The sequence below is a fragment of the Zalophus californianus genome, chromosome 1 (assembly GCF_009762305.2).
Source record: "Zalophus californianus isolate mZalCal1 chromosome 1, mZalCal1.pri.v2, whole genome shotgun sequence".
NCBI classification, from domain to species: domain Eukaryota; kingdom Metazoa; phylum Chordata; class Mammalia; order Carnivora; family Otariidae; genus Zalophus; species Zalophus californianus.
The window spans coordinates 103970919-103985026 of record NC_045595.1 but is presented as its reverse complement, the minus strand read 5'-3'; the positions used below and the strand labels follow the sequence as shown (position 1 = coordinate 103985026).

The 14108-nt window shown below is 33.6% G+C and overlaps 1 protein-coding gene across 1 annotated transcript in view; it reads left to right on the top strand.

Moving 5' to 3' along the window:
• Nucleotides 1–14108, top strand: part of HLTF (helicase like transcription factor) — a 49434-nt gene that overhangs the window by 6412 nt on the left and 28914 nt on the right. The window contains 7 exon segments of the mRNA XM_035726308.1: nt 3946–4112; nt 5804–5937; nt 6441–6538; nt 7574–7648; nt 8008–8199; nt 10493–10588; nt 13638–13713. Coding sequence (XP_035582201.1) covers nt 3946–4112; nt 5804–5937; nt 6441–6538; nt 7574–7648; nt 8008–8199; nt 10493–10588; nt 13638–13713 — 838 coding nt within the window.

The following is a 14108-nucleotide window of genomic DNA, read 5'->3' as shown; positions in this document are numbered from 1 at the left end:
TTTTAATAAGTGATGATTTATTACAATAAAAGAAAATTATCTAATTTGTTTGAGATGAAATCTTAAAAAAGTAAGTTTTTTTACCTAACTTTTTGGGGTTATATATTTCTTGGAATATGCATAATTTGGTTTAAAAAAAGATCATGCTTACAGGCATTGGCAGAAAGGATGGGACTGGGAGAGAACAGAGCTATGCTTTATGAATATCTCCAAAGGGCTAGAGAGCAATATCTGTCTGATAATCTGACTGGTCAGGCTATAGTGAATCTTGAATCAGTAAACAGATGGTGGTGGTGGTTTGAAGCAGCATTCCTTTGTCTTTTTCAGGGTATTAAAGTGATAATTCACTACCATAAAATTCACCATTTTTATTTTTTAGAGATTTTATTTATTTGTCAGAGAGAGCGAGAGCTCGTGAGCGTGCACACACAAGCAGGGGGAAGGGCAGGCAGAGGGAGAAGCAGGCTCCCTGCTGAGCAAGGAGCCTGATGCAGGACTCTATCCCAGGACGCTGGGATCATTACCTGAGCTGACGGCAGACGCTTAACCAACTGAGCGACACAGGTGTCCCAAAATTCACCATTTTTAAAGTACAGTTGAGTGGTTTGTATTCACAGGGTTGTGCAACCATCCCCACTGTCTGATTCCATAATGTTTTGTCACTCCAGAAAGAACCCTATACGCTTTAGAAATCACTTGCTATTACTCTCTCTTCTCAGTCCCTGATATCTACTCATTTATTTTCTATTTCTATGGCTGTGCCTACTCTACACATCACACAGAATGAAACCATACAATATGTGGCTCTTGGGTCTAACCATTACTGCCATCTTTTGCGTTAATATTTTCTAGTGTGCCATTTTAATTTCCTCATTTCTTTCACTGTATATTTTGAGTTGTTTCCTTAGTTGTTGCTCTGGGGAATTACAATTAATATCTTAATTCATAAGAATCTAGTTTGGATTAGTGCCAACTTAATTTCAATAGCATATAAAAATTTTGCTTATAGAAAGCTCCATTTCCCTCTTTCCCCATTCCTTTGTGCTGTTAACATACAAATTACGTCTTTATTTACAGTGTATGCACATCAACACAGATTTATAATTGTTTTATGCACTTTTATTCAGGTAGGAGAAAAAAGTTAAAACCAAAAAATGTATACTTTTTATATTTACCCATTTAATTACCTTTACCTGTAGTCCTTATTTCTTTGTGTAGATTCACGTTATTGTCTAGTCCTTTGATTTCAGCCTGTAGGTCTCTCTTATAATTTTTTTTTTAAAGATTTTAGTTATTTATTTGACAGAGACAACTAGAGAGGGAACACAAGCAGGGGGAGTGGGAGAGGGAGAAGCGGGCTTCCCGCGGAGCAGGGAGCCCGATGTGGGGTTCGATCCCAGGACCCTGAGATCATGACCTGAGCCGAAGGCAGCCGCTTAATGACTGAGCCACCCCAGGCGCCCCTCTCTTTAATATTTCTTACAGGACAGGTCTTGGTGGTGATTTCTCAGTTATTGTTTAACTGGAATGTCTTAATTTCTCCTATACTTTCGAAGGGTAATTTTATCAGATATAGAGTTCTTGGCTTTAGTTTTTTTTGAAGCACTTTGAAAAGTTATTCCACTATCTTTTGGCCTCTATGCTTTCTAATGAGAAATCGGATGTTAATCTTATTGAGGATCCTCCTATAAATAAGGAGTTGCTCCTCTTGTTGCTTTCAGCATTTTTTTCCACAGCTTGATTATGATGTGTCTGGATTTAGATCTCTTTAAGTTTAGTTTATTTGGAGTTTGTTGAGTTTCTAAGATATGTAGATTAATGTTTTTCATCAAATTTGGGGAGTTCTCAGCTATTATTTCTTCAAATATTCTTTCTACCCTTTTTTCTCCTCCCCTTCTGAGACTGATGTGTATCTTAGATATGGTTGCTATCGTCCCACAGATCTCTGAGGCCTGTTCATGTTTCTTCATTTTTTCTATATATTCCTCAGACTCTGTAACTGTTCTTAGACTCCCATCGAATGTCTTCATCTTCATTGATAACTTCTGCCTCCACATAATCTGCTGTTGAGCCTCTCTACTGAATTTTTTTTTTACTTTACTGTACTTTTTGACAACAGACTTTGTATTTGGTGAGACATAGTTTTTATGTTTTCCTTTAGTTTTTTAGACATGGTTTGCTTTAGGTTTTTGAACATACTTAAAATTTAAATTTTTTTCCTAGTAGGTCAAACATCTGTGCTTCCTCAGGGACAGTTGATAGTTTTTTTCCTATGAGTGAACCATACTTTCTCATTTCTTTGCATGTCTCTTTTGTTGTTACTGTCGAAAAGTAGACATTTTAAATAATGTGGCAACTGTAAAAATTAGATTCTTCTCCCTCTCCAGGGTTGTTTGTTGTTGCTGATTTTGGAAATTGTTGCTTGTTTAGTGATTTTCTTGAATTAACCCTGTAAAATCTACTGATGTCTGTACTTGGTTAGCTTAATGGTCAGCTTATGATTAAACCAGAACCAGTAAATCTATCCGTCTTTATGGGGATCTGTATGCACTTGGGGCACTCCTTCAGTTGACAGTTCTTCCTTAACCTTCATGTCCTGCTTGTTCAGAGCCTTAAGTTTAGCCAGAGGTGTGAGCTTATGGTCTTCTTAGGTCTTTTCCTGATCATATGCACAGCCCCGGGCATGCATACAGCCCTCTGCTTGAATATGGCCTTATACATTCCCAGGAATATATTGGAGCTTTTCAGAGCCTTAGTGGACATCTTAGTCCCCAGCTTTCCTTTTAATCCTTTTGGTTATTGTATTGTTTGCTCCAGCTGTTACCCGCTGCCTGTAAAATTGTTTCTAACAAACACCCACCCAAGGAAGGTTTTTTTGTATTGGTTGAGCTCAGAGATCCAATAGAAAGCACTTTGCAAATGAGGATATTCTGGAGAACCATCATACAGGTCAAATAATGACAATTCTTTGGAAATTAATCTTTGAAAGATTCTGTTCCATTGCACTCCCTTTGGTGACTACTAGATTGCACCAAGAATTTTAGCAGATTATTTTTAAAAGGCTATCATGCAGCTGAGAGCTGGAGATGGGACTAGGACACTGATGTTTAGCTGTTTTGTTTAGTTTTGTTTTGTTTTGTTTTTTTGAATTAACACCCTCCAGGTTTCTGCAATCCTTTGGTTGGTTTCCAGATGTCTGGAAAAGTTGATTCTGACAATTTCTGCCATTTTTTTCATTGCCATTATGGAAGAGAGAATTTTCAGAAGTCCTTAACTCTTCTGTTTTCAATGACATCACCCTCAGGCAACTTTTAATCTAGTAGAATCAGAATGACATGAATTGAAGGTTGGACATATTTTCTTAATTTCATTCCATTTTGACTTATAATTAATATCTTTTTCCCCTTTTAGAGTCTGGAGAAATCAGACTTAGGAAACAGCCTGCCTGGATTTAAATTCTAGTTCTGCTACTTAATAGCTTTATGACCTTGGTCAAGTTACTTAACTTTTCTGTGCTTTAGTGTCTTTATCAGTAAAATGAGGGTAACGATAGTACCCACGGATAGAGTTGTGAAGATTTGAAAAGTCAAATCTATGTAATGTACTTAGAACATTGGCACATAATAAGCACTCAGTAAAGATCACGTGTTTTCGGAAGTTATGTTGAAAATTTTAGTGTGAAACTTTTATTTAGTTTTGATTGTATCTTTCAGATATCAAGGATTTGTTAACTTCCCAGTGAATGTAAGTTTAAAAAATACTGTAAAAAACATAAAATATATTTTTATATTACTATACAAATATGAGTCTAAGAAAATCTACATTTCTTATATGCTGTTATTAAGTAAGTATTAAAAAAATAAATGGAAAGCCCAGATTAAGTTAAATGAAGAAAGCTATTGTATGTTTATTATTTATAATATTATCTGTTTGTTAATTTATTAGGTTAATAATAATGAAATGGTTGCGTTACAACGAGAGCCCAATAACCCCTATGATAAGAACGCAATTAAAGTAAACAATGTGAATGGAAATCAGGTTGGCCATTTAAAGAAAGATCTTGCAGCTGCTTTGGCCTATATCATGGACAACAAATTGGCACAGATTGAAGGGTAATGTACTTTCAAAGTTTAGTTTTAATAATTATAAATTGTGGTCTTTGAATTTAAGAGGCTATATAGTTGCCATGACAACTTTTATCACTATGCTTTTAGTATGTGTTCAATAAATGTGTTAATTCTTTTTGCATCTGCCTCTACTACCCCAGCCATGAAACAACTATTCCCTTACTTTCCTACTAAATTATTACCACGGAAAATAATAGACTTTGGCTCAAATATTAGGAAATCCATACCATGTGTCCAAACCTTTTAGTGCATAGATTTGGGAGTTTGGAAGTGTTTGTTTAAATCAGAGGTTGTAAACTAGTAGCCTGTGATCGTATGTAGGTGAGTTTCATTTTGCCTACATAGTGTTTTATAATTTTTCATTTATTTCCAATATTCAAATATCTGGATATTCATTTTATATAGGTTAATTTTTTCCCTAATTGAAAATTATTTGTGAAGATTTCTCTTGACAAATGGAAGATCTGACCTTCATTTGCACAGAACATCAGTTGACTGGAGCAGAGTAGCAGCTGCTGCTTTAGGCAAGGCCTGTATTCTCCCAGTTCTACCACCTCTTCCTTTTTTTTAAAACTCCCAGTCTCCTTGGTTACCATTTTTTCTCTTTCAGGCATTTAGTCTGTGATCTCAATTTAAGTATGGAATGTTTAGAATATGAAAAGGTGAGGTTGGATGACAAATATTCAGTAATGTCTTCTCACTTGTTTTCTCCATTCTCAGTTCATTAAATTTTTTGGATATTGAGAATAAATTTTTAGTGAATCATGGATCATAAATATATTTGACACTTCAACATGGGTTTGACCTATACAGGTCCACTTAAATGCAGATTTTTTTAAAATAAATGCAGTACACTACTGTGAATGTATTCTGTCTTTATGATTTTGTTAATTTTTTTTAGCTTACTCTAAGAACACAGTCTATCATGCATATAACCTACAAAATATGTGTTAATTGACTATGTTTTTGGTAAGGCTTCTGGTCAACAATAGGCTATTAGTAGTTAAGTTTTTAGGGTATCAAAAAGTTATATGTGGATTTTTAACTGCATGGGGGTCAGTGTCCTTAAACCCCATGTTGTTAAGGGTCAGATGTAGTTCTTGCAAATCATTCTCCATCGTCCTAGAATGGGTTGCTATTGTCAGTGGTTCTGTTAGTGAAAGCTCTTCCCTTTCAATTAAGCTTACTCTTGTACCTATCTTATAATCTCAGTTATAGGCTATCCTGCTTTATTCCATCTTTTCAGTTTCTTCTGGCTTTCTGTTCCAAAAGAGGAACAGAAACTGTTGTTGATCCTATTCCCTGTACTTTTTCTGTTATTCTAGTTTGCCCAGTAGTTCCTTATTTCACTTCCTTGCAAAATTTGAATGTGATGCTTACAATATTTTCTTATTTTATTTTATTTTTTTAAAAGATTTTATTTATTTATTTGACAGAGACACAGCAAGAGAAGGAACACAAGCAGGGGGAGTGGGAGAGGGGGAAGCATGGAGCAGGGAGCCCGATGTGGGGCTCGATCCCAGGACCCTGGGATCATGACCAGAGCCGAAGGCAGATGCTTAACGACTGAGCCACTCAGGCACCCCAGTGATGCTTACAATATTTAATAGTCATTCTTAATGGAAGTAAAAATAACAGTTCTAATTTTCTCTTTTTTTTCTCCTCAAATATAATAGGGTCGTTCCTTTTGGTGCAAACAATGCTTTTACCATGCCTCTCCATATGACTTTTTGGGGAAAAGAAGAAAACAGAAAAGCGGTTTTAGATCAGTTGAAGAAACATGGATTTAAATTGGGTCCTGCACCAAAAAGTAAGTTTAGAGTTTAAGCTCCTATTATTTTGCTACTGTAAGATGCAGGAATTATAAAACATTTCTCCTCTTGAGAAATAATTTGTGTTGAAGGCTCTGAGTTGTAACTCTTCTTAGGAATCTTTTTAAGGAAATCCCGTTTTTTTTTTTCCTCTTTATTTTGAAATAATTACCGATTCATAGGAGGGGGCGTGTGTGTGTGTGTGAGAACATGCACATATACATACAAAGAGGTCCTGTATTCCCTCCCCTAATTTTCCCCAATGATAATATCTGGTTTAAAATCCCTGATTTTAAACTTCGTCTGATAAATTATAGACAAAAAGAATCTCCCAATAGGGAATAAAGAAGTATTATTTATTTGGCAAGAGTCTGTTAAAAAATGTGGCATTTTTTTTAATGACTCTTAGTTTTTAAAAAATCTTTTAAGTATATTTAGAACACAACTAAAAGTTATTTACTGAAAGATCATTTGGTGATTTTATTCATTTTGTAAATTACAGCTTTAGGATTCAGTTTAGAAAGTAGTTGGGGCTCTGGAAGAGCTGGACCAAGCTATAGTATGCCAGTTCATGCTGCAGTACAGATGACAACTGAGCAGGTATGCTTTTTTATTTTGTAATCTAAAAGTGAATTTTAAATGTTGAAGATTGATGTTTAAAAGAATAAGATAAATATGTATCTTCTAGTACTTGTGATCTTCAGGTATGTTAAGTTATGAAACACACTATAGAATATATATAAAAAACTTTTTTTTTAAGATTTTGAGAGAGAGCAAGTGAGAGCAAGCAAGAGCAGGTGGGAGGGGCTGAAGGAGAGAGAGAAGCAGACTCCCTGCTGAGCAGGGAACCCGACATGGGGCTTGATCCCAGGACCCTGAGAATCTCTGTTAGCCTTTTTGTCTTCTAATTGTAGTTACCATATTTTACCTGCTTGTTATTAGTAGGGCTTGAGCTTGTGTCTGGTGGGTAAACCCCAGGTTACCTCTCTAACTTTTTTGATTTGGCCTGATTTCTTCTGGGCTACTGCTTTGTATTCATGTGCTGATTTATAAAAGTAATTATAACACATGTTGCTATAGAATTAGATTAGATCAGTTTAAAGAACCAACTAAATTAGCATAAGGTTAAAATCATCTATTAATGTTTTGTAGCACATAACAAGTTGTTTGCAGTAACAGTAAATGAAGTGTCATTCACATAAAAAAAGTCAAATAAATGGACCTGGTAGGATCTGACAAAATGTTTTGAATACAGCTAATAGAATCACAGAATTTCAATGGCAGAAGGAACCTTAGAGACACTCTTAAGTCTAAATTATCCCTTTCATTTTATAAGAATAAGATATAGGCCATAAAGGTTAAGTCTCTTGCCTAATGTTATATATAGATTTGTGACAGAGCTGTGACAAACCCTAGATTTAATTTCTTCCATATTTTGGATTGTAACACAACCTCTTACACCTAAAGCACCTATTCATTCTGCCTTCAGTGAGCAATGTAGCAGCTCAAAGAATATATTAGGTACCTTTTGGTATTCAAATCTTTTTGTTAATTAAATGATTTGAAAATTCTGAATTAAGTGAAACTATTTTAATTGGTTTGTTTCATGATGTTTCTTGTTGCTATTTGTTGTAGCTTAAAACAGAATTTGACAAATTGTTTGAAGATTTAAAAGAAGATGATAAAACTCATGAAATGGAACCAGCTGAGGTACTGAGTCAATATTTCCTATTTATTTATTTATTTAACTTTTAAAAATATTTGATTTATTTAGAAAGGGAGAGAGCAAGATGGGGGAGGGGCAGAGGGAGAGAGAGAATCTCAAGCCGACTCTGAGTGCGGAGCCCTACGGGGGCTCAGTCCCACGACGTCAAGATCATGACCTGAGCCAAAATCAAGTCAGACACTTAATCAGGCACCCCCAATATTTTTTATTTAAAACTATTTGGAATTTTAAAATACACTGTTAATCTGTACAGTTTTTAGCACAAGATGAGCTGTTTTCCAGAATCTGCATGGAGAAAAGGGACTGGTTTAATTTCTATTTAACACATTCCTTTTATTTATAGGCTGTTGAAACACCATTGCTTCCACATCAAAAACAAGCTCTAGCTTGGATGGTTTCACGGGAAAACAGTAAAGACCTTCCACCATTTTGGGAACAGCGAAGTGACTTATACTATAACACAATAACAAATTTTTCTGAGAAGGAGCGACCAGAAAATGTCCATGGAGGAATTTTAGCTGATGATATGGGTTTGGTAATTATTTTTTTTCTTGAGTTAATAAAATTTTATTTTGTAATTATAATTTTATAGAAAGTAATTTTGAAGTAGAAGGAGATAGGAACATGTTGGTGCTGGTGTGGGACTAGATTTCACTTTTGGTATAGAACAGTTTTCTCTGTGTCTTGCACTTAAAATGAGGCTACGTTTTTTTTGTTTTGGTTTATTTTGTTAAGGTACAATTAAATTAATTAGCAATGTATAAACATATTTCTCAATTTTCTTTTGAAATTCAAGGTAGCTTATCTTTCATGGGTTTTCTTTAGGAAAAGACAACAATGTTACATGAAATTGTATTTTGTCACAGTATTGTGATATACAGAGTATTAAATATACATTTGTGATTCCTTACACCAGCAGTTTTTATACTTTTTGGTCTCCATAACCCTTATACCCTTATAAATTTTTGACAATCCCAAAGAGCTTTTTGTATTTCTGGGTTATATCAATATTTATAGTATTAGATGTTAAAACAATTTTTAAGTTAGTAATTTAAAAATAAACTCATTACTTATTAACATACATAGCATATTTTTAAATGAAAAGGGACTATTCCAAAACAAAAGTAATTTTGATAAGACTGGCATTGTTTTACATTTTTGCAAATCTCTATAATGTTTGGCCTAAGAGATGAATTCTGAGTCCTCATAACTGCTTTTTCATTCAGTCTGTGTGATAAGGTGTTTTGGTATACCAGTACATAAGGATTAGTCCTCACACAGATAATGTAGTTGGGAAATGGGAGGAGTATTTTAAAAGTAGTCTTTTTAGATAACTGTGTATAATTCTTTGATACAACAACAAAATTGAGCAAGTATTAGTTTATTAAAGGTTAACAGTTATAATGTCGAGCTTAAAAATTGTATCTGAGCTTTTGTACTCTGTTGTATTAAAATCCATTGGTGGGCTTGCACATTGGATGGATATTGCGCTCATGCATGATTTTATAACATCAGGCATTGCTTATTTGGAAAATATTGGTTCATTGAGTTACAAGATCTGCCAGATGTTGATGCATTTCATTATATAGTATCAAAAGTTTATATTCTTTGATATTACTGCTAATTTTATTAGGCATTTGCATTTTGGGAAGCTGCTGTGCTTATGGTGTCAGATACAAGTTTTCCAACATTCTAATTTTTGCTTGAAAGTTCAGATTTTATCATTTACAACAAATCTGTCAATTATTTTCCCTTGAAAATAGCTGTACTTTGTTCATTTTTCAAAAAAAGTCTGCCATTCAGTCATAAATAACTGGTTGTTGGTCATTCTTTCAAGTAAAAATAGTGATGCATGAAAAAATGATGCATGGTGATGCATGGTGCTGGTTGAGCTTGTAACCTCAGTCTCACAAGTAATTTTTCTCTAGATAACCGTCATATTTTGGTGTGCAACGAAAGTATTTTTATGTGTTCTTCCCTTCTTGTTATACTTACAACTTTTACGTATGTAGTTGAGGCAAGATTTAATAAAACTCATGTGTCCTGCTTCATCAAGAATATTCTTACAGAATATTCTTAAAACTAGCTTTTTTTTTTTTAAAGTATTTGGCAGCTAAGAATACAATGACCACTAGTATGATGTAGTGCCAGCTGCTTAGTCCTTAGCAGTATTATGAAAATAGGTTTGTACATATTCCTGAGAGGGTCCTGGGAAACTCTAGGAGCTGTGGGCTACACTTAGAAAACTGCTGCTTTAACTGTTTTAAAATTGCCAGTTATTTCTGTGTTGCTAATTATAAATTCACCTATGGAAAGTATTGAAAAATTACATGCTTCTATTTAAGAAAAATGCACAAGAAATACGTCATTTATGCTTTGTTGATAAGTTATAGTTTTTAAGTTTTACAGTGATATTTAAATGAAAATAAAATGATTATCTCGTGCATACTGGAATTACTAATCACTTTAAATTAACTCTGAACTGCATGGCAAGCAAATAGTTGTAGTTTCATGATAAAGTTATTAGTTCAGGGTTAAACATAAAATCTTATAACAGCAGTCTTCCAGTAGAATCATATTTCTCAGGGATGCTTATAGTATTTTATGGAGTAAACCATTTAATAATTCTTAGAAATATAGTGTGGGAAAGCATTTCTTAATCAACAGAATTCTTTTTATTAATAGATTATTTAATATAATAGTATGCTTCTGTGGCCTTGAATGCTATATGATACTTGCCCATTTGATTTTATAATTGGTTTTGGAATGTTCTCTGGTCAATTGAGTTTCAGAGTCTGACCATTTGTCTTTTAAAAACATCTTTAAAGGGCAAAACTCTGACAGCCATTGCAGTAATTCTTACCAACTTCCATGATGGCAAACCTCTTCCTGTTGAAAGAATTAAAAAAAGTCAACTGAAGAAGGTAAAGTATTAGTGTGTTTTCTCTGAAGTCTCTGGTTCATTTTAATTTTGTCATTAAAAAATAATTTGCCAAAAAATTGATAATACACCCAGTGTTTCTAGAGAAATGCTGAATGGCCTCTCTTATGTGTTGCTGAAAAGAGTGAAAGTTGTGTACTACATTCTTGAGGGTAAATGGGTAATATATATCAAGAATCTTAAAAGTGTTTATGATCTGTGATTCAGTAATGCCATTTCAGAGAAACTAAAGAAGTTATCAGAGGGGCCCTTGGGTGGCTTAGTCGGTTAAGCATCCGACTCTTTGATTTTAGCTCGGGTCTTGATCTCAGGGTTGTATGAGCCCTGTGTTGGGCTCCACACTGGGTGTGTGGAGCCTACTTAAAAAAATAAATTTGTTTAAAAAAAATAATGGAAGGAAGGAAGTCATCAGAAATCCATTTTTTTCCAGAGATAAAAGTACAAACTTTTCCCCCTATGCATTATTTAAAGGCAGAAAAGAAACTCCTCTCAGTAAGGTAACGGTTATGTTATTATGTAGCCTTAAAATTTAATATTTTTTAACTATAAAATCCTGTTTTTGAAGAACACTTTTATGATGATTTTTTTAGTTAAAAAAAAGGCCAGGGACACATTTTGAATAGAATTGAGTCTCATTTTGGAAAGGCATATTTATGTATGTCTGAGTCTGAATGTAGTCATACATAGTGATAATTATGTCCTAGTGAGGATAACATGGATGACTTTCTTGATACTTAATTTATACATATTTTTACATATGGCATATAGACATATACTCCCATTTCTAAGAATTAAAAAAATAGTTTTATGGGAAAAATGTTATTAGAATGAAACAGTTATTTTCCATTTTCAGCTTGAAATTCAAAGAACTTAGGGAATAACTGAGCAAAAGGTATAATACTTCTATACCTCTTTTTTGGACTTTCTGTATTGCTGTTCTAATTTTTTTAGTTTTCAAAGAGGCTCCGTATCAGTTTCCTGCCACTGCTTATTAAGAGTCTGTTTTATTAATTTCTGCACCTTGGTTGCATTTCCTCCTTTGTACTTTTGTTGGGAGTTTAACTCTGTTGTCAAATATCTGAGATTCAGTTCCTTACCATGAGTAGTTTGATACTTTACATCCTGTGCTTCCTACATTTTGTTATTAAAACAGAACACCACCACCTAAGACTGCTTACAGCTTCAGTAGCAATTATCAGCTTAAAAAATTATCTGTTATCAGGAAGGCCTTTCCCCGCACCCTGCCCCCCGAAAATCAGCCATGCATTTAAGGTGTTAGGTAGCAGGAAGGTGTTAGTATATCTGGTTTGTCACATTCATTGAAATTGAGGCTGAAAATGATTTCTAGCTAAGAATTTATGGCAACAAAAATATTACACAGTTTTAAATAGATTTAGATATTCCAAGCTTACAGAGTGAAATGTCATTAATTTAAGTTCCATTAGATTGGAGTGTAATATGACTTGATAGGTTGGACTTTGTAGAAGGTTTTTAATTTTGAACTCTGAAGAAAAAACTTGCTGAGCAAAATCATTTCATATAAAAAAGTAATGTAATGGACATCCTTTATTTGTGGATAAAACTATTAGGTTCTTTTTTGCATGTTGTTTAATATAAATGGTTGTACTAATTATTGAAGAAGGCTAAGGTAGAACATTTGATGGAAAGCATTTTTAATATCAGTTTCTTCCGGGTATTCAATATAAGTGATGAATCACTTAAATTCTACACCTGAAACTACTTATTAAACTGTTAACTAACTAGAGTTTAAATGAAAACTTGGAGAAAAAAATAAAATCATTTGTCTGGCTTTTAAAAAAGAAAGGTGTAATACTGCTATAATAAAAATGTCAACTTTGGACTGCAATGTATTTAATAATTTTATAATGGCTGTGCAGTCTTAAATAATGTAAATATTTGACATTGATTAAAATAAAATATACTGAGCTCTGAAAATACAAATAAAAAATTACCTAAAATAACTCCTAGTTACATATTTCTAGATATGTTACATTTAAATTTTTCAGCTTAGTTAGACTCATACCTTTAGAAGGGGATGGATCTTTTCACCTACATTTTTAGTAAAACTTAACTGGTGGGATTTTGTAAGATGTTTCAAATTGTACGTTTTTAATACTAAAATCAAATTATCCTTTCTTATCCCAATCTCAGCAAAAATTACTTTGTACTCCTGCCCCCCGTCCTAATCTCTACTTGATATGACTAAATCACCTTTTTTTTTAAATGGGAAGAATTAAATTCAGCCCAATTGGCATTTGTTATTCGTACCTACAGAATGAAGTTAAGAATTAAAGATTAGAGGAACCCTGCCCTTTTAGACTCATGTAAAAGTTTTTTACGAAGAAGTGTAATTTTTACTTTTACAGAAGTTTTGTTATGTGTGTATTATTTGTGTGTGTGTGTGTGTGTGTGTGTGTGTAGAGAGAGAGAGAGAGAGAGATACATTTTGAAACAAAAGGATATATGTGAAGGGAAAAAGAAAAAGTCAGCCTTGGCAAGAAAATCCCTAATAGAGTATGATAGGAAGTACTCTGGACCCTGTACTATTGGAGCTGCCCATCCTGGGAATTCCGGAGAACAAGGATGGCAATGGCAGCCTCATTAAAGATAAGTTATTTACTGAGTAGGGACTCCTGGTTAGAAGCTTATAGTTTGAGAATTCCTTTTAATGCTAAAGTAAATTTCCATTTCATGTTCAGTGTTTCTTACACTAATTATATGCCATTTATAATTGAGTTTTGCCATTTGTATTCCTTTTGAACAGATAAAGACTGATTAGTTTTCTCTCTTTTTTTTTTTTGATTAGTTTTCTCTTTTGAGATACCTGTGAAAAAAAATTTTCAATCTATTTATTTTTCCTCTTCACTTAATGCATCTCCCCCCATTGCTCCAGAATGGAGTACCAATCTAAGTAATCTTTATTATGTAAAGTAAAGCAATGTAAAGGATGCATTTTAAGTTTATTTAAAACTGACAGCAGTGCTATGTAAGAAATATGCCTTTTCATCCAGGAGTGTAATGTTAACGATCAATCTATGAAACTTGGAGGAAACAATACCAGTGAAAAGGCAGATGGACTAATCAAAGGTAAAGTTTACTTTTGAACATGACCCCATATTTAATTTAAATTTTTCCAGTTTGATGACGTAATTCGAGCTCTGGCTTTGTAACATGTAAAAATTTTAAGATCTCTTTTTCTAAGAATCTCATGAGAACTGGTAATCAGGAAAAATTTCATCAAGGAGGTCATGATGGAATTGGGTGTTTGTACACCAGTCAGAGAAGCTGGGGAAGAACATTTTTGGTTAAGAAAAAGTTGCATGAAAGGGCAGTAAAAACAAAACAATAGCAACATAAAGCATATTTTGTTCTGAGACCTCAGAGTAGTTTATGGTAATTACAATGTAATGTGCATGGACAATAGCAGATGAGGGTAGAAAGATAGGTTAGAGCCAGATTCTGAAGTTAGAGGAAAAATGAAG